This window comes from Nyctibius grandis, chromosome 11 (assembly GCF_013368605.1).
Source record: "Nyctibius grandis isolate bNycGra1 chromosome 11, bNycGra1.pri, whole genome shotgun sequence".
NCBI classification, from domain to species: domain Eukaryota; kingdom Metazoa; phylum Chordata; class Aves; order Nyctibiiformes; family Nyctibiidae; genus Nyctibius; species Nyctibius grandis.
The window spans coordinates 1,441,739-1,458,714 of record NC_090668.1 but is presented as its reverse complement, the minus strand read 5'-3'; the positions used below and the strand labels follow the sequence as shown (position 1 = coordinate 1,458,714).

The window sequence follows — 16,976 nt, the reverse complement described above, 5'->3', positions numbered from 1 at the left end:
CCCGTGCAGTTTAATAATGTTATCGTTAGCATAATTGTTGCCATAAAAAGCGAGGTTCTCATTTAGCCACGGAAGTTACTCCCAGCTGAAGAGTCAACATGGTTACGCTGTAAATATCAACGCTTTTTTTTCACATACGATGACATTATTCCCTCGTGGTGTCCCCAGTCCCTTAAATAAAAGTCACCACAACAGCAGCAATAATTTCTGGATCTTTCCAGAGGAAAGCAGGGGGTAGGAGGGTGTGGTTCTCCTGGGAAAAATGGGGTGAAATCCTGCTTTTTGCTCTCTCCTGGGCGTCCCACCAGCTCCCAGACCCGTCCTCAACTGTTGTCACCTCCCTTGGGTTGGCAGGAATAAAAGACCCCGAGGACAAGCACGGGAAGGGAGGATAGATCCTACAGGAATACACCCAATAGGAATGGATCTTATAGGAACAGGTCCTATAGGAATGGATCCTATAGGAGCAGTTCCTATTGAAATGGATCCTAGAGGAAGAGATCCTATAGGAAGAAATCCCATAAGAAGAGATCCCATAAGGATAGATCCCAGGATCCTATAGAAGCAGATCCTATTGGCATGGATCCTATAAGAATAGATCCCACAGGAACAGATCCCATGGGAACGTGTCCTGTAGGAACAGATCCTATAGGAGTGTATCCTAGAGAAATGGATACCACAGGAATGGGTCCTACAGGAATGGGTCCTAGAGGTGCAGAACCTGTAGGAATGATTCCTAAAGAAATGGATCCTGTAGGAACAGACCCTATAGGAATGGATCCTGATGGGATGGATCTTAGAGAAACAGAAGCTATAGGAACGGATCCTACAGGGACAGATCCTGTAGGAATGCACCCTCAACCAGGAGGTCAGCCCTCGTTTCTGCTCGTGAGCTTTTCCCCAGGGCTGGAGCAAGCATGGGGCCAGCAGTAGGACCCCAGGGCTCTGAACAAGCTTTCCTGGGCTGAGAGCTTGAAGAAACCCCATGAGATGTTGGGAGCAGGGAAACATCACCTAAATGAGGGGTCCACTACTGAACCCTGACCCCTGTGCAGTCACGGGCTGGGAGTTTGGTGGCCCTGCTGTCTTTTTTGGGACGTGCTGAGATGTTGAACTCATCCAGGGTCTCCAAGGACTCCTCCATGGCTCCGTGCCTTGACCTGGTCTTCAAGCTGGGAGAGGGGCCAGGGCTCTCCAGGATGATCCATCCCCATTCAGGCGATGTTGGGATATCAAATGGAAGGACCCCCCAACCGAAATGGGGGCTGTTCCCCATGGATGACCCCACTGGAAGAGGGTCTGGCTGCAGCATCCCCCTCCGGGGCAGCTCCTCAGGGCAAGCCCCGGCCAAGGGAGACAAGCAAGGAAAAAATAAGGCAAAAAAAGAAAGAAAAGGGGCCAACGCAACATTCCCAACGCGTCACTGACATGTCGGGTCCTGCCGTGTCAGAGGGTTGGCTGCCGGCCTGGAGAAGCCCCGGTGCCGACGGGAGGAGGGTCCCTGCGTCCCACGAGCCAGGGGGGAGCACCCGGGCAGGGACCCAGCTGTGGGGTGGAGTGAGGGACAGCGGGGGGAAAGGGTGCTGGGAGGGGGGGTGCGGGGCCTCGGAGGAAGAGAGGGAGAGGAGAGAGAGGGATAAAATGAGATTAAGTGAAATGAAATAAAAGGAAAGGAAAGAGAAAAGGAAAAGAAAAGAAAAGAAAAGAAAAGAAAAGAAAAGAAAAGAAAAGAAAAGAAAAGAAAAGAAAAGAAAAGAAAAGAAAAGAAAAGAAAAGAAAAAGTGAGAAGAGAAGAGAAGAGAAGAGAAGAGAAGAGAAGAGAAGAGAAGAGAAGAGAAGAGAAGAGAAAGAAGAGAAAGGAGGAGAAGAGGAAAAGAACATTTTGATTTTCCAAGGAAGACTTTGCCAGGATGGGTCCCACCACCCCACACGGCCGGGGACCCCCAGGCAGACACACCAGCACATGGACCTTCCTTGGGATGGTGACGCCTGAGCAGGACCAAGCCTGGAGGCAGATTTTAGGCGAACCCAAGGACACGTCACTTCCCAGCGCTGCCTGGAAATGCCTTCAAACAGCAACTAAAACCCCCACGGCTCATGGAGTGAAATACCACAGACCAGATGAGCCTGGGGACATCGCAGGAGGGAACTCAGCAGTTCACGGCCAAGCCAGCCATTCTTGAATAGCGATGTCCTCAGGGGTCCGTGCCAGTGCCACACAGGGTGCCCAGCACCATCCAAGATGCTGCTGGCATGGACCTGGCTGTCCCACCCTCACATCTGCCTGCCTTCTGCAGACATTTGGAGCTCCAGGGCATCTCCAACGACGCTGGGGTCTTCTGACCACTAGTGAAGTCAACAGCTTGGCAAAGTCCATATGGGCTCTACAAGGAGCTGGGCGCCTACGTAGGCATCTACGTATAGATACACACCTGCACTGGGGCGTTCAAACCCTGAAGAAGAAACCCAACGGGATGGGGATATGGAGACCCACCTCCCATGGCTGGAAACGGAAACTGCTCCTGGCCCTGTCCCAGATATTTACTCTTTCTCCAGGAATTTACACCAGAACCATTTTGGGCTTTCAACACATCATTTCCCAACATCTCCGGCGCATCACTGCCAACCACATGTGGTCCTCAGCCCCTTTCTTGGGAGATTTGTCCCAAAAATGTCTGTGTGGCTGCCAGTGATTCAATGTTGAGCCTGGGGGTGGGTGGAGAATCCCTCCTTGGGACCTTCCCTCTAAGCAGGGAGAGGATGGGAGGCGATTTTGAGGCTGGGCTGGTCCCCAGCCTGTGCTGATGTCAGTGAAATTGCTGGGTTTCAGCTCAAAAATAGGAGGCTCTAAGGAGGGGGGAGCTCTCATGTGGGAATCACGTCACGCAGAAGAAGGAGGTAATGGAAAACTCAGGGATTTTGGGAGAAGTCCCAGGATTCATCCATCCAGATGATGTAAATGGGCCCCAGGGTGGCACGGGAGGAGCATCCTGGGCTGTGAGAGCTGTGTAAGCAGCTCTGGAGTCCCCCGAGCACCTTCTCCCCTCACCCAACACCTCTCCCGGAGAGCCCTGAAGAGCAGCCATTGCCCCATGAGACACGCAAGCCTGGGCAGGGCAGGAGGGGACACAGGGAGGAGGTTTGGGGAGGAATTCAGCTTAATTCAAAGCAGAGAGAGCCCAGCCCTCGCATGGACTCCTGAAAAAGGCGATGGACCAGCTCAGCTATGCTTCCCGAGGGAAACTGAGGCAGGGAGCTGACTGCCTCAAGCTTCGCCAGGAGAGGGTCAGGTTGGACATTAGGAAGCATTTCTTCTCAGCAAGGGTCATTAGACACTGGAAGGGGCTGCCCAGGGAGGTGGGGGAGTCACCATCTCTGGAGGGGTTTAAGACAAGACTGGACATGGCCCTTAGTGCCCTGGTCTAGTTGCCATGGTGGTGTCAGGGCCATGGTTGGACTCGATGAGCCCAGAGGGCTCTTCCAACCTCAATGATTCTGGGATTCTGTGCTGGGGAGGGAAGGAGGAGGCCCCCCTGCCCGTCCCTGCCCGCCAGCATCTTCCGGAGAAGCAGGACAACGGGTCCAGCTTGCCTGGATCTGAATCCCACCAAAGGTCCATCCCTCGCTGACCCTCTGTAACATCCAACTCCCACTTAATTAAACTCCGGGAGAGGACGGAGACGCAGCCGGCTCCGGCGCCGCTCCCCGGAGGCATCGCTCATGCCCACGATGATAGCAAGCGGCTTTAATATTGAAATATGTGCCATTTAGGGAGCCGAAACCATCGTCGTGCACAAAATAAAACAACTTTTAGCTTGATGAAAGATACAGCGAGTAAATACATTAATAGGAGGTAATTGAAAACTCCTGGGTAATCTTGAAGCGATCATGAACTTCAGCCGGGGGGATGCTGGGGGGTGTGTACGGCTCCGGCCGACGCGCTACGGCTTTTACCACTCACAGCCCGGGTGTTTTATGGTGCCGGGGCTCGGAGTGTAGCGGCGCTGTCATATTTAGATTTCTAATTATATTTCGAGCCGCTTCGGTGGCTTTTCGTGCGCGCGGCGCCGAGCGAAGCGGGGGATTGCGCAGGGGAGCAAAGCAGTCGTGAGCCATAAAAGAGAGAGAGGACGAGGCAACACCTAATGGGAAAGAGCAAGATGGTCCCTCTCCTCTGCTGATATTAATACTCCGGGAGTGGGTTTGCCCCGTAAATGGATGGATGAACAGATCGCAGGGTGGGTTTTTTTGCTGCTTCTTTGCAATTTTCTCTCCCTCCGAGAGCCGGCTCGTGCAGCACAACTTGTCCTCAGCGTCCTCCCCCCCTCCCGCCTCGCTCAGCAGAATCTCTCTCCCCAACGCCCCGTCCTTGGGATGTGCTCCCATGGGTGCTGCGGCGAGCACCCAGCCGGGTCGCCCTTATGAGGGGGGGACACGTGCGCATGGCCACGGGTGGGAGAGGGGTGTTTTGGGGTGGGGGGAGCAGGGATGGGGCAGCCCGGGAGGAGGGGGAAACCCCTAAACTCTCCACTCATGGAAACCCACTGGGGTTCCTCGCTGGAGGATGTTGCTTGTGGGTTCACGGGCTGCTCTTCCTCCTGCATCCCATGGAGGAAGATGAACGGTGGTTTCTCCATCCATCCCTCCATCCATCCCTCCCTCCATCCATCCCTCCCTCCATCCATCCATCCCTCCCTCCCTCCATCCCTCCATCCCTCCATCCATTCCTCCATCCTCCATCCCTCCATCCATCCCTCCCTCTATCCATCCTCCATCCCTCCATCCCTCCCTCCCTCCATCCCTCCCTCCATCCCTTCATCCCTCCATCCCTTCATCCCTCCATCCCTCCTTCCCTCCGTCCCATCTCTCCATCCCTCCATCCATCCCTCCATCCCTCCGTCCATCCCTTCCTCCATCCCTCCCTCCCTCCATCCATCCATCTGTCCATCCCTGCCCCACTCCATCTCTCCATCACCATCTCCCCCTGCCCCAGGGCAACCCTACGGGAGGTGTAAATCTCACCCAGCCCCAAAGCTCGGACCCCCCCCAGCTCAGCCAGGCCGGAGGAGCCCCGAGGAGCCGGGGGAGCCCCGAGGAGCCGGCTCTGCCCCGGGCGATGATTTCCAGCTGCCGCCGCCGCCTGGCCCCAGCTCTCCGCGTCTCCCTGCCCTGCTTGGCGAGGGCTCGGCAATCCTGCGGGGAGCGGGGACATAAATCTCGAGGTCAGAGCTAATACCCATTAACAAGCAACGCTGCTTGTAGGTGATTGCAAGGGATTCTTTATAAGGCTTTTGCAGATGAATGGACTGCCTGCAGCCATAAATACCCTGATCCACGGCCTCCTGCCTCCGGCACCGGCGCGCTCACTACGCTCCACTTGTTTCCTTACGGTTTCCTACCAGGCTGGAAGGATGACTGCAGGTCAGACCCCCCCTGCAATGTGTGATGCTCTTCAGATCCCTTGGTTGGGGGGCAAACGTCCCCCTGAGTGTCCCCATAGCCTGGAGGTACCGAGATGATGCTGCTGCGTCGCGGGTACCATCTTCTCAGCATCCTTTTGGGAACGGCGGGGTGGGAGCACCCGGATTGATGCTGAGTGGGGGAAATCCTATGGGAAACGGTTCAGCTGGGGAATTCCTTTTGGAAAAGAATAGAAAAATAAAAGGGTGGTGAAAAACTGAGGAGGAGGAGGCACAGCGAGCCCTTTGCCCGCTTATCCCAGCGTTTCTTGCTGGTACCAGTAAACGCTGAGGCGCGAGCGCTGCATCCTCCACCCCAAACCCGCGACCGTCGTTCCCAAAGGAGCTTTTTAGCCTGGCACAAACAAATTTCACCCCCCAATAAACACGTTCATAAATGTTGAGGTATTTTTAGGAGTCCCGGCCGTGCTGCTGAGCCCTGCTTCAGTTTGAGGGTGTAGTGGGAAAGCAGCGATGGGAAACCTCCCCCTGGGCTGGGGGCAGTGGGAAGCCGGTGGGATAAATTCCCCGAAATCATGGGGTAGGAGGGAGTAAACAGATGGAAATAAAAGTGATCGGAGAGGAGCCTCCCCCCAGGGAAAGTCCTCGCCTTGTTTTTTTCCAGTTCATTCCCTGTGGGTCCCAACACCAGGGACTTGCCCTTCTTGCCATGGGGCTCCTGGCAGACCCAGCGCTGTGGGTGCAGGGTGGTTGGTGCCACCTGATTTTCCTCGCTGATTTTTATTTATTTTAGGGGTTTTATTAATTTTTAATCCCCGTGTGAGCCTGGCCTCACCCTTCCCCTACCCCAGCCAGCACCGTGGCGGCGTGTGCATGAAAATCTTCCATGTGGGTGTTTTTCTGAACCTCAGAAATAGGAAACAGGGGATGAAAAAAGGACCAAAACCCACCCAAAACCCTCTGCAACACCCTGAGACCCGGCTGCCGCCGCGGGGAGGTGGGAGGGGACGCGAGGAGCCATCGGATCCAGACAATCCCCAGTCCCGCCGGCCGCCCTTTCCGATGCCAAACAAATAAATAAGGTGAAGAGAGAAAGACGGAGCTGACAAAGAGCCCCGGAGGGAGCTGAGCCCGCGCCGGGCGGCCCCGGAGCACAAAGGCGATCTTCTGGCCCTGTGCAAAATGCATCCCGGCCCCGCAGCCCTGGGTAAACACCAGGAATTTATGGCTCCTTCTCCCCCATCTCCCCCTGGAACCGCCTCTTTGCATCCCCCTGAACTCCAGAAGGAATTTTAACTGCGTCTTTGCTGGGAGCGGGTTTGAGTCGCTGCCGGCGCACGGCTCCGGTGAAGGACTGAAGATAACGAGAAGCCACAAAGCGATGGGAGGAGTTGGGGAAGAGCCTGGGGTTGGCGCCGGACGAAACCCGTTAAACAAGATGTTCAAAATCCTTAAGAAAGGGTAAATTCTGGCAGCAGTAAATCCATGCTCCAGGGTGGCCAACCCTCAGGGCTGCGCTGCTCGTCCCCAGAGCCCCGCGCTTGGCCCAGCGCCTCCAGCCCAAATCTTCCTTCCCGTGGCACTGGTTTATCATTTCTGGCACTAAAATTTAAGTTTGGATGAAAAAATAGGGGGACTTTTCCCGTTAAAGTGATCTGGGTTGGGCCTGGCAGAGCAGTGGCCCAACCCAACCGTTGAGTTGGGTCCCAACTCAATGGCAAGGTCATGGTGAGAGGTGCCCCAAGGCCATCCAATGGCAGTGACATCGTCCCACCACACCATAGCCCAACCCAACCGTTGAGTTGGGTCCCAACTCAATGGCAAGGTCAAGGCGAGAGGTGCCCCAAGGCCACCCAATGGCAATGACATCCCACTACGCCGTAGCCCAACTCAACCGTTGAGTTGGGTCCCAACTCAATGGCAAGGTCAAGGCGTGAGGTGCCCCAAGGCCACCCAAAGGCAGTGACATCGTCCCACCACGCTGTGAGGGACTTGCTCCTCGCTCTCAAGCATCTGGGGCTCAGACCTCAAGGTCTCAAAGGCTTTTTATTTGGTGCCCAAACACGCTGCTCAGCCTTTAAGGACATCAGAGCAAAGCAAAGGGCTGTGGGCTTCCAGGTGGAGTTTGCCAGTGGAGACGTCCATGGTCAACCCTCGCCTTTCTTCCAGCAGCAGAGAGGAGAAAAACCAGCACCAAAAGCCTGGTTTTACTGGGAAAAGTGAGGATGCCGTGATGGGAGGGAAGCCGGCAGAGCGGAGCCCGCTAATATGGCAAAGGTTGTTACAACGAGGCTGGCGACTCGTTACACTCATTAGCAAACGGGAAGAGCAAGAGGAGCAGGGGCTGATGCTGCAGCGGGGAAAAATTAAGCGAAACATTAGGCGTGACTTCGGCACTGGAAGGGCTGTTGGGAGGGAGGAACAGGCGGCTGGAAGCTGTTCGGGGTGGGGAGATGCTCCCGGCGGGGGACCCATTCGTCGAGGATGGTTTAGGGGTAATGGAGCCGCGCCGGGGAGGCGGCTGGCTCCAGGTCTGCGCCTGGGTGGGGGTGTTTTTACCCTGAACCCCCCCCAAACCATCCTCTCTGGGGGGAGCAAAGACATCATGGCACATTGGTGCAATTTTTGCATCCTAAAATTAACAGGTTATGGGGGAAAATGTCTATTTGCAACATATTTTTTGGGGAAGGGAGGAATATATTCATTTATTTTACACTCTCAGCCCCCAAAATGCTCTTGTTTTCCTCCTCAGCAGCTCCTGGGCTCAGAAAGCCAAAAAAACCCCAAGAGTTTTGGGTGGGGAAGGTGATATTTGCTGGGGGCCGCGGTGCCCATCGAGTCCCAGCGCCGAATGAGGATGAGAAACGCTTCCACCGCCTTCGCCGGCGCAAAGCGAGGCTACAAATAAACCACTCAAACGGACGGCTCTTGTCCTAATCACCCCATAAAATGTATTTAAGCGGCCAGCCGGAGACTTTCCAGGGGTTTATTTATCTATTTATTATTGCAGCTGACCGGAGCATCCTTCTCCTAAAGAGCCCGGTGCCAAGCGCCGTGAGTTATGCAAAGGCAGGAGGGGAGCGATCGGGGAAGCGCCGCCGTAACTCACGCCGGGAGCCCGGCCGTGGGGGTTTCGGGGGGACGGGGGCACCCCAGACCCCTCCGCGGAGGGTTTGTGTCCCTCTGCGACCCCCTGGGCCGTTTGCAGGGGAGGGAATCGGCTCTGGTGAGGGTGCAACCCCATCCGTGGGGCTGGGATGTGGCTGTCTGGGAGTCTGCAGGGATGTTGGAGCCTGGAATTGGGTATTTTGGGTTTTTTTTAGTGGAAAAGGTGTTTTTGGGGCACCCTAGTGATGAGTTTCATTTGAGCTGCTCCTCCCTAAAATCCTGTTTTGCAGAGGGGGTGCACGGCAGCTCCCCCCATGCCACATCCCCTCCCCAGTTCTGGCATCTCCCACCCAGGTCCTTGGTTGGGATGTGGTGGTGGGATGGTCCAAGGAGGTGGTGGGATGCTCCGAGGAGGTGGTGGGATGCACCAAGGAGGTGGTGGGATGCTCCGACCAGGTGGTGGAATGCTCCTATAAGGTGGTGGGATGCTCCTATAAGGTGGTGGGATGCTCCAAGGAGGTGGTGGGATGCAACTGCAATTTGGGGGGATACAGCTACAATTTGGAGGATGCGATGGCAAGCCAGGGGCTGTGACCCCATTTGAAGATGCAGGTGCATTTTGGGGGTGCAGAGGGAAGCTTGGCAGCCCTGCAGAGGCAGCCCCCCCACCCCAGCCCCCTTGGGTGGCCCCCGGGGGTGGGAGAAGCTGTTGTCACCCACAGAGCCCCCCTGGCACCCACGTGTCCCTACACACATCACTCATTTGGGGAGGGCAGCGTGTCATTCCCACTGCAGGCTGCACGTTGGGCTGAACTGGGTGGACTGGGAGTGTCGCCTCTTGGGGTAACTGGTTATTTGGGGCTCTTTTGGGCTCTTTTCCCTCCCCAGCCCAGCCCGGGGGCTCACCCCTCCTCCCCACCCGGCTGGTCCAGGAGCTGATCCGGCTGAAAAGGAGCCAAAAATCCATCGCACCCTGCTCCCCGCAGCCCCGCCACCCTCCTGCCTTCACCCTTCCCATCCCCAAAAAAGAGGGGGAGCACCACCACAGCCCCCCCGAGACTTTTTTCCGTGGTAAAGGGGATGCTCAGGCTCAGAGTAAAACCACCCCATCAACACCCCTTAAAAAATATTAACTCCCAATCCCCGGCCATGCAAAAACCCCCACCTTCCCCCCTCTTTTTCCCACCTTTTCCCCTCTTTTCCCCCTCTTTTTCCCACCTTTCCCCCTCTTTTCCCCACCTTTTCCTTTGCTTTTCCCCCTCTTTCCCCCACCTTTCCCTCCTCTTTTCCCCACATTTCCCCCCTTTTCACCACCTTTTCCCCCTCCTTTTTTCTCACCTTTTCCCCCTCTTTTTCCCACCTTTCCCCCTCTTTTTCCCACCTTTTCCTACCTTTTCCCCCTCTTTTTCCCCATTTTCCCCCTCTTTTTTCCCACTTTTTCCCCCTCTTTTTTCCATCTTTCCCCCCTCTTTCCCCCCTCTTTTTCCCACCTTTCCCCCTCTTTTCCCCACCTTTCTCCCCTTTTTCCCCCCTCTTTTCCCCACCTTTTTTCCCTCTTTTTCCCACCTTTTCCCCACCTTTTTCCCGACTTTTCCCCCTCTTTTCCCCACCTTTCCCCCTCTTTTCCCCACCTTTTCCCCCTCTTTTTCCCCACCTTTCCCCCTTTTTTTCCCCCTCTTTTTCCCACCTTTTCCCCACCTTTTCCCCCTCTTTTCCCCACCTTTTTTCCCTCTTTTTCCCACCTTTCCCCCTCTTTTCCCCACCTTTTCCCTCTCTGTTCCCCCTCTTTTCCCCGCCTTTTTCCCACCTTTTCCCCCTCTTTTCCCCGCCTTTTCCCTCTCTTTTCCTCCCTCTTTTTCCCACTTTTCCCCCTCTTTTCCCCACCTTTTCCCCCTCTTTTTCCCACCTTTCCCCCTTTTTTTCCCCCTTTTTCCCACCTTTTCCCCACCTTTTCCCCCTCTTTTCCCCACCTTTTTTCCCTCTTTTTCCCACCTTTCCCCCTCTTTTCCCCACCTTTTCCCTCTCTGTTCCCCCTCTTTTCCCCGCCTTTTTCCCACCTTTTCCCCCTCTTTTCCCCGCCTTTTCCCTCTCTTTTCCTCCCTCTTTTTCCCACTTTTCCCCCTCTTTTCCCCACCTTTTCCCCCTCTTTTTCCCACCCTTCCCCCTTTTTCTCCCCCTCTTTTTCCCACCTTTTCCCCACCTTTTCCCCCTCTTTTCCCCACCTTTTTTCCCTCTTTTTCCCACCTTTCCCCCTCTTTTCCCCACCTTTTCCCTCTCTGTTCCCCCTCTTTTCCCCGCCTTTTTCCCACCTTTTCCCCCTCTTTTCCCCACCTTTTCCCTCTCTTTTCCTCCCTCTTTTTCCCACCTTTCCCCCTCTTTTCCCCACCTTTCCCCTCTCTTTTCTCCCTCTTTTTCCCACCTTTCCCCCCTCTTTCCCCCCTCTTTTTCCCACCTTTTTTCCCTTTTCCCCCGAGCTGCCGCGCGGATGCAGGCGCCGGAGCCCTGTAAATATTAATCAAATCCGGTTGGTTTTTATTTTGTTCGCTCTGTTTAGCTCGGCGGGACGCAGCCAGATGGGAGACGAGAGAGCTTTTTACCCAGCCGAGGAGCGGGGTAACTCCAACCTAATGAATCCCGGCGGCCGAGCGGTTTTCCGGGAAATCATTAGCGGGATACGAGGGTGTAAATAATTAATTAGGGGCTGGAGCGGCCGGGGAGGCTCTGCCGGGGGGGGGGATCGCGTGGGGGGGGAGCGGGGGCCTCGATGCTCCGCGGACGGGGGGTGTTTTCCTGGGAAAGCTGGAAAAATGGGGAAAAAAAGGGAGTTGAGGGGGGGAGAGAAGGGGAAAAGCCGGATCCTGAGCTCCAGAGTCGGGAATTCCCACGAGTGTTTTGGGGGTCCCACGGCCAGGACCCCCCCCCTCCGCCCCCGGCATCGCGAGCGCGTCCGGAGCGCAGGCGCTTTCTGCTCATTTAATATTCATAAATTGAAACGAATTATTTTAATGCCAATTAACTTGTAGCTGTCCCTTATTAATAGTAATTTAGATTAATATTTCTTTGGAAACGGGAACGCTGGGCTCGGGGCGACGTGATCCGAATGCCAGAGCACGGCAGAGCCCTTATTTATTTTTTTTAACCGAATTCTCACTTTTTCAACCCAAAATCGGGCCAGAGGCTCTTTTCTTGACGAGGGGGGGGAAGCAAAACACTTGCTGAGTGTCCCATAAAAATCAGATTTTCCTGCTTGGCCCAAACATCCCATCGCAGGATCCTCGTTGTGTCGAGGGGAAAAGTTACCCCCCCCCCGGTCCCAAATACCCCCAAGTGGGAGCCCCCCCCCCCCCAGCACCCCAACCCAGCTCGGGGAGGGGGGTGGGGTGGGGGGGGGAAGGGGGAGCACCCCCGAAATGGACTTTTTCAGGATGGAGGGGGAGGGAGGGGGGAGAGGGGATGGATGGGGGGGTGGGAAGAGTTTGCTGCTGTCCCTTTGCTGAGTGGGGGGGGGAGAGGGAAAGAGGGAGGGAAGAAAAGAGGTGGAAAAGAAAATGAGAGGAAGGAGGGAAGGGAGAAAGAGAGGAAGAAAAAGGGAAAGAAGAGGAAAAAAAGGGAAAGAAAGAGGAAAAAAGGGGAAAGAAAAAGGAAAAAAGAGGGAAAAAAGGGAAAGAAAAAGGAAAAAAGGGAAAGAAAAAGGAAAAAAGGGAAAGAAAAGGGGGAAGAGGGAAAGAAAAAGTAAGAAAAAGGAGAGAAAAGGGAAGGACAGGAAAAAAAAAGTAAGAAAAGTGAAGAAAAAGGAAGAGAAAGGTAGAAAAAAAAGAGAAATAAAAATGAAAAGGGAAAGGAAAAAAGGAAAAAGGGGGAAGAAAAAGAAGGAAGAAAAAGGGAAAGAAAAGGCGAGAAAAAGAAAGAGGAAAAAAGAACGGGAAAGAAAAGGGGCCGGGGGGGGCCGGACCCCGCTTACCTGCCGCTCCGGGCGCCGCTCCCCGACGGGGCGGCCGGGCCGGGGGGTCCCGGGAGGACTCGGGGGGTCCCGAGGGTCCCGTCCCGGGGGGTCCCGGGGGCCGGGTCCGGCGGCACAGCAGCCCCGTCTCCCTCCGCCCGCTCCGGCCCCGCCGCCGCCCCCGGGGCCCGTCCCGTCGAGGGGGCCCCGGTCCGCACCGCCCCTGGCACCGCCCCCAGCCCTGCCCCAGGGGGACACGGGGCTTTTTCTGCCTTTTTTTTTTTCCCCGCCCCCCCTCCACCCCCCCCCAGGCCCCGCTGTTCCCACCCCTACGCTCCTCCCGGGACCGCCCCCCTCGGGACCCCCGAGCGGGACCCTCCGTGGGAGACCCCCGGGACCTCTCTCCCACGGATACCCCCGGGATCCCCCCGCCGGACCCCCCCCGGGTCCTCCCTCCCAGTGAGACCCCCGGGACCCCCCCCCGGACCCCCCCGGGTCCTCCCTCCCAGTGAGACCCCCGGGACCCCCCCCCCCGGACCCCCCCTGGCTCCTCTCTCCCACGGATACCCCCGGGATCCCCCCCCGGAGCCGCCCGAGACCCCCTACGGAGCCCCCCAGGCTGATCCTTCCCCCCGCCGGGACCGGGCTGAGCCCCCCCAGCCCAGACAGCCCCCCCCCACCCCATCAGTGCCTATAGGCACGTATAAAGGGACAGGTAGCAGGGCACTGGCACCTACAGGTCTTACCCCCCCCAATCCTACAGATGCACATCCGGGTGTCCCTGCAGACGTGTCCCCTACATCTATAGGTGCTAAAATCATCACCAAGAGGGAAAAAAATCATTTTTAACCCTAAAAAAAGGAGAGTTGTGTTGATAGGGTTGGAAATGAGGTGAGAAAAAGGGGGAATCCCATGACTCCGGGAGCTGGTGATTGATGGTGAGGGATGCAGGAGGGGAGGGGTTAGGGTTAGATGTAATAATGTTGAGAGATAGAAAGAAATAGAAATAGAAATAGAAATAGAAATAGAAATAGAAATAGAAATAGAAATAGAAATAGAAATAAATAGAAATCAAAATAATAAGAATAAAATAATAATAATAGTAATAATAATAATAAAATAAGAATAAAATAAGAATAAGGATAAGAATAAAGGTAGGAATAAGAATAAGAATAAGAATAAGAATAAGAATAAGAATAAGAATAAAAGAACAAGAATAAGAATAAGAAACAAAATAAGAACAAGAGTAAGAACAAGAGTAAGAACAAGAATAAGAACAAGAATAATCTAATAATAACAATAATTTAATACTAAAAGACTAAATAACTCCCTTTACAGGGGTTAAACATCCGGCTGCACATTTTGAGGCCGTTTTGGGGCCGAATTCTTTCAAGGGCTGGAAGCAAACAGCAAATCCCGTGACTCCAGGAGCTGGCGCTTTATGTCTGCTGTCTGTCAGCGTGGCGGCACCGCGTTGCGGGTTAGTTATTAAAAAAAAATAATAAATGATGATGATCAAATTCCCGCTATTTGATATAAAATCCATCGTGTGCCTTTCACCCCCTGCCCTTTTCACCCGCGGCTGGCCCGGGGCCAGGCGTGACCCGGTCATTGACTAACCCGAGTCAATCCGGCTGTCGGCATTAGCATAAAGCCTGAATTCGGTGGCAGGTGATGAATGGGAGCGGAGCGGGGCGAGCGCGGGGAGCGGCTCCGCGCTGGAACGACGATTTATCATCGGGGCTGGGGCTCGGAGGAATCCGGATGACTTAATTATTGCGGGGAGGGGGGAAAAGGGGAGTGGGGGGGGGGTGGGCAGGTAAAGGGGTCGGCTGGGAAAAAGGGGGGGGGGAAAATGGGGGGGAAAAATATTCAGCTGGAAAAAAGTACTTGGGTAGGAAAAAATTGGGGTAGGAAAATATTTAGGTAAATATTCAGGGAGGAAAATATTCAGATAAAAAAAATATTCGGATAGAAAAAGATAAAGAAAAAAGCATTAAGAGAGGAAAATATTCAGATATTAAAAATTCAGCTAGAAAAAGTATTCAGATATAAAAGTTTTAAGAGAAAAATTATTCAGATATAAAAATTTTAGGAGAAAAAAATATTGAGATATAAAAATATTCGGCTATAAAAATATTCAGATATAAAAATATTCAGATAGAAAAATATTCAGGTATAAAAATTTTAAGAGAAAAAACATTGAGATAGAAAAATATTCAGGTAGAAAAATATTCAGATATAAAAAAGTGAAGAGGAAAAATGCTAAGATCTAAAAATAATAAGATGGAAAGAATTCAGGTGTAAAAAGTATTCAGCTACAAAAAAAAAAACAGATATAAAAATATTTGGCTAGAAAAATATGAAGATGTTAAAAATTCAGATGTAAAAACACGCAGATATAAAATATTCAGAGATTAAAAAATTCAGATCTAAAAATATTCAGATAGAAAAGATTCAGATCTAAAAATATTCTGATATTTAAAATTTCAGATATTAAAATATTCAGAGATTTTAAAATCCAGATATTAAAATTTCAGATATTAAAAATTCAGATAAAAATCAGATACGGCAGGAGTCAGATATAAAAATATTCAGATATTAAAATATTCAGGTATAGAAATATTCAGATATAAAAATTCCGAGATTAAACCAATCAGATAAAAAAAATTATCCTGATTTTATAAAAAATTGGTGCTGGGGGGGGGGAAAGGAACCACAAAATCCCGGGGGGGGAGTTGGGGGGTGGCGGCTCCGGGGGGCGGTTCTGGTCCCTCCCCGGCCCGGGGGATCTGCCCCGGCGTGTGGGGGCGGCTGGGGCTGGGGCTGAGGATGAGGACGATGAGGATGAAGATGAGGATGAAGATGAGGATCAAGACGATGAAGATGAGGCTGAGGCTGAGGATGAAGATGAGGAGGATGAGGATGAGGATGAAGATGAGGCTGAGGCTGAAGATGAGGAGGCTGAGGCTGAGGATGAGGCTGAGGCTGAAGATGAGGAGGATGAGGACGATGAGAATGAGGATGAGGATGGTTGGAGCCTTCGCGCCCGGGCTCCTCCCGCCGCCTCGTTTCTCTTTGTCTGGGGCCTCGCTCCCTCCGTCCCTCTTTGTTTCTCCATCGCCGGCTCTTTGTCTCCCGCCAGCTGCCTCCTTCCTCCTTCCTCCTCCTTCCTCCTTCCTCCTTCCTCCTTCTTCCTCCTTCCTCCTCCTCCTCCTCCTTCCTCCTTCCTCCTCCTCCTCCCTGCGGGATGGGGCCGGGGGGGGGCGGTGTGTGTGTGGCAGGATCGTGCCCCCGGGCTGGGTACCAGGGCGATGCCACCCCCCCCCACCTCCCCATCCCCAACTGGGGCCACGCCCCCCCTGCACCCACCCCCCCCACTGGACCCCCCCCCCCCCAAAAAAAATCCCCCCGCTCCCCCCAGCTGATTTTTGGGGCGATTTCCCCTTTTTTTGGCACTTTCTAGCCTTGGAGGAACCAGTGTCTCACGCCGGGGTTCCCCAGTTGGGTGCTGGGTTGGGGTGGGGGGGACCCTCCCAACTCCCCAGTGCTCCCAGTGCTCCCAGTAACCCAGGTCTGTCCCCTCCAGGGGGGTCGGGATGGGGCACGGAGCCAACCCCGCGTATGGGGCCGCGGGTGGCCGAGCCCGGGGGGGGGCGATCCCCACTCCCCCCCTCTGACTTTTCTCCTTGCGTGGAAGAAAGAAAAGACACCACAGAAATGGGGTAAAAAGGGGGAATTTCGCCCCAAAACGCCCCCCCCGGGGCTCCTTTCCCCCCACGGGGACATTTATGGGCACGAACACAAACACCTGCCCCCCCCTTATCCCTCTGGCCCCAAAACTCCCTTCCCCAGCCCCAAATTCCCTCCTCCGGCCCCAAATTCCCTTCTCAACCCCCCAAATTCCCCTCCCCAACCCCAAACTCCTTTCCCCAGCCCCACGTTCCCTTTCTTAACCCCAAGTCCACTTCCCCAACCCCAAATTCCCTTTTCCTCGCCTCAGTAGGGCTTTTCCCCCTCTAAAAGGGCCTTTTCCCCCCTAAAAGGGCTTTTTTCCCCCTCTAAAAGGGCTTTTTCCCCCTCTAAAAGGGCTTTTTCCCCCCTAAAAGGGCTTTTTCCCCCTAAAAGGGCTTTTTCCCCCTAAAAGGGCTTTTTCCCCCTAAAAGGGCTCTTTTCGCTCTAAAAGGACTCTTTCCCCCTCTAAAAGGGCTTTTTTCCCCCCTAAAAGAGCTTTTTTCCCCTCTAAAAGGGCTTTTTTCCCCTCTAAAAGGGCTTTTTTCCCCTCTAAAAGGGCTTTTTTCCCCTCTAAAAGGGCTTTTTTCCCCCGTAAAAGAGCTTTTTTCCCCTCTAAAAGGGCTTTTTTTCCCTCTAAAAGGGCCTTTTCCCCCTCTAAAGGGGCTTTTTCCCCCCTAAAAGGGCTTTTTCCCCCTCTAAAAGGGCCTTTTCCCCCTCTAAAAGGGCTTTTTTCCCCCTAAAAGGGCTTTTTCCCCCTAAAAGGCTCTTTCGCT

At 54.0% G+C, this 16,976-nt stretch overlaps 1 protein-coding gene and 1 long non-coding RNA gene across 2 annotated transcripts in view; both read right to left on the bottom strand.

Moving 5' to 3' along the window:
• Positions 1-3,730: 3,730 nt before the first annotated feature.
• Positions 3,731-12,633, bottom strand: LOC137668381 (uncharacterized). Its single transcript, XR_011048928.1, has 5 exons — positions 12,490-12,633; positions 5,512-5,637; positions 5,327-5,403; positions 5,023-5,193; positions 3,731-4,598 (listed from the first exon to the last, which is right to left on the bottom strand). It is a non-coding gene; the product is annotated as an uncharacterized lncRNA (long non-coding RNA).
• A 2,516-nt stretch (positions 12,634-15,149) lies between these two features.
• Positions 15,150-16,976, bottom strand: part of ITGA5 (integrin subunit alpha 5) — a 7,402-nt gene continuing 5,575 nt past the window's right edge. The window contains exons 9-10 of the mRNA XM_068410700.1: positions 16,150-16,156; positions 15,150-15,711 (exon numbers count right to left, since the gene is read on the bottom strand). Coding sequence (XP_068266801.1) covers positions 15,150-15,711; positions 16,150-16,156 — 569 coding nt within the window. The remainder of the gene's footprint in view (positions 15,712-16,149; positions 16,157-16,976) is intronic.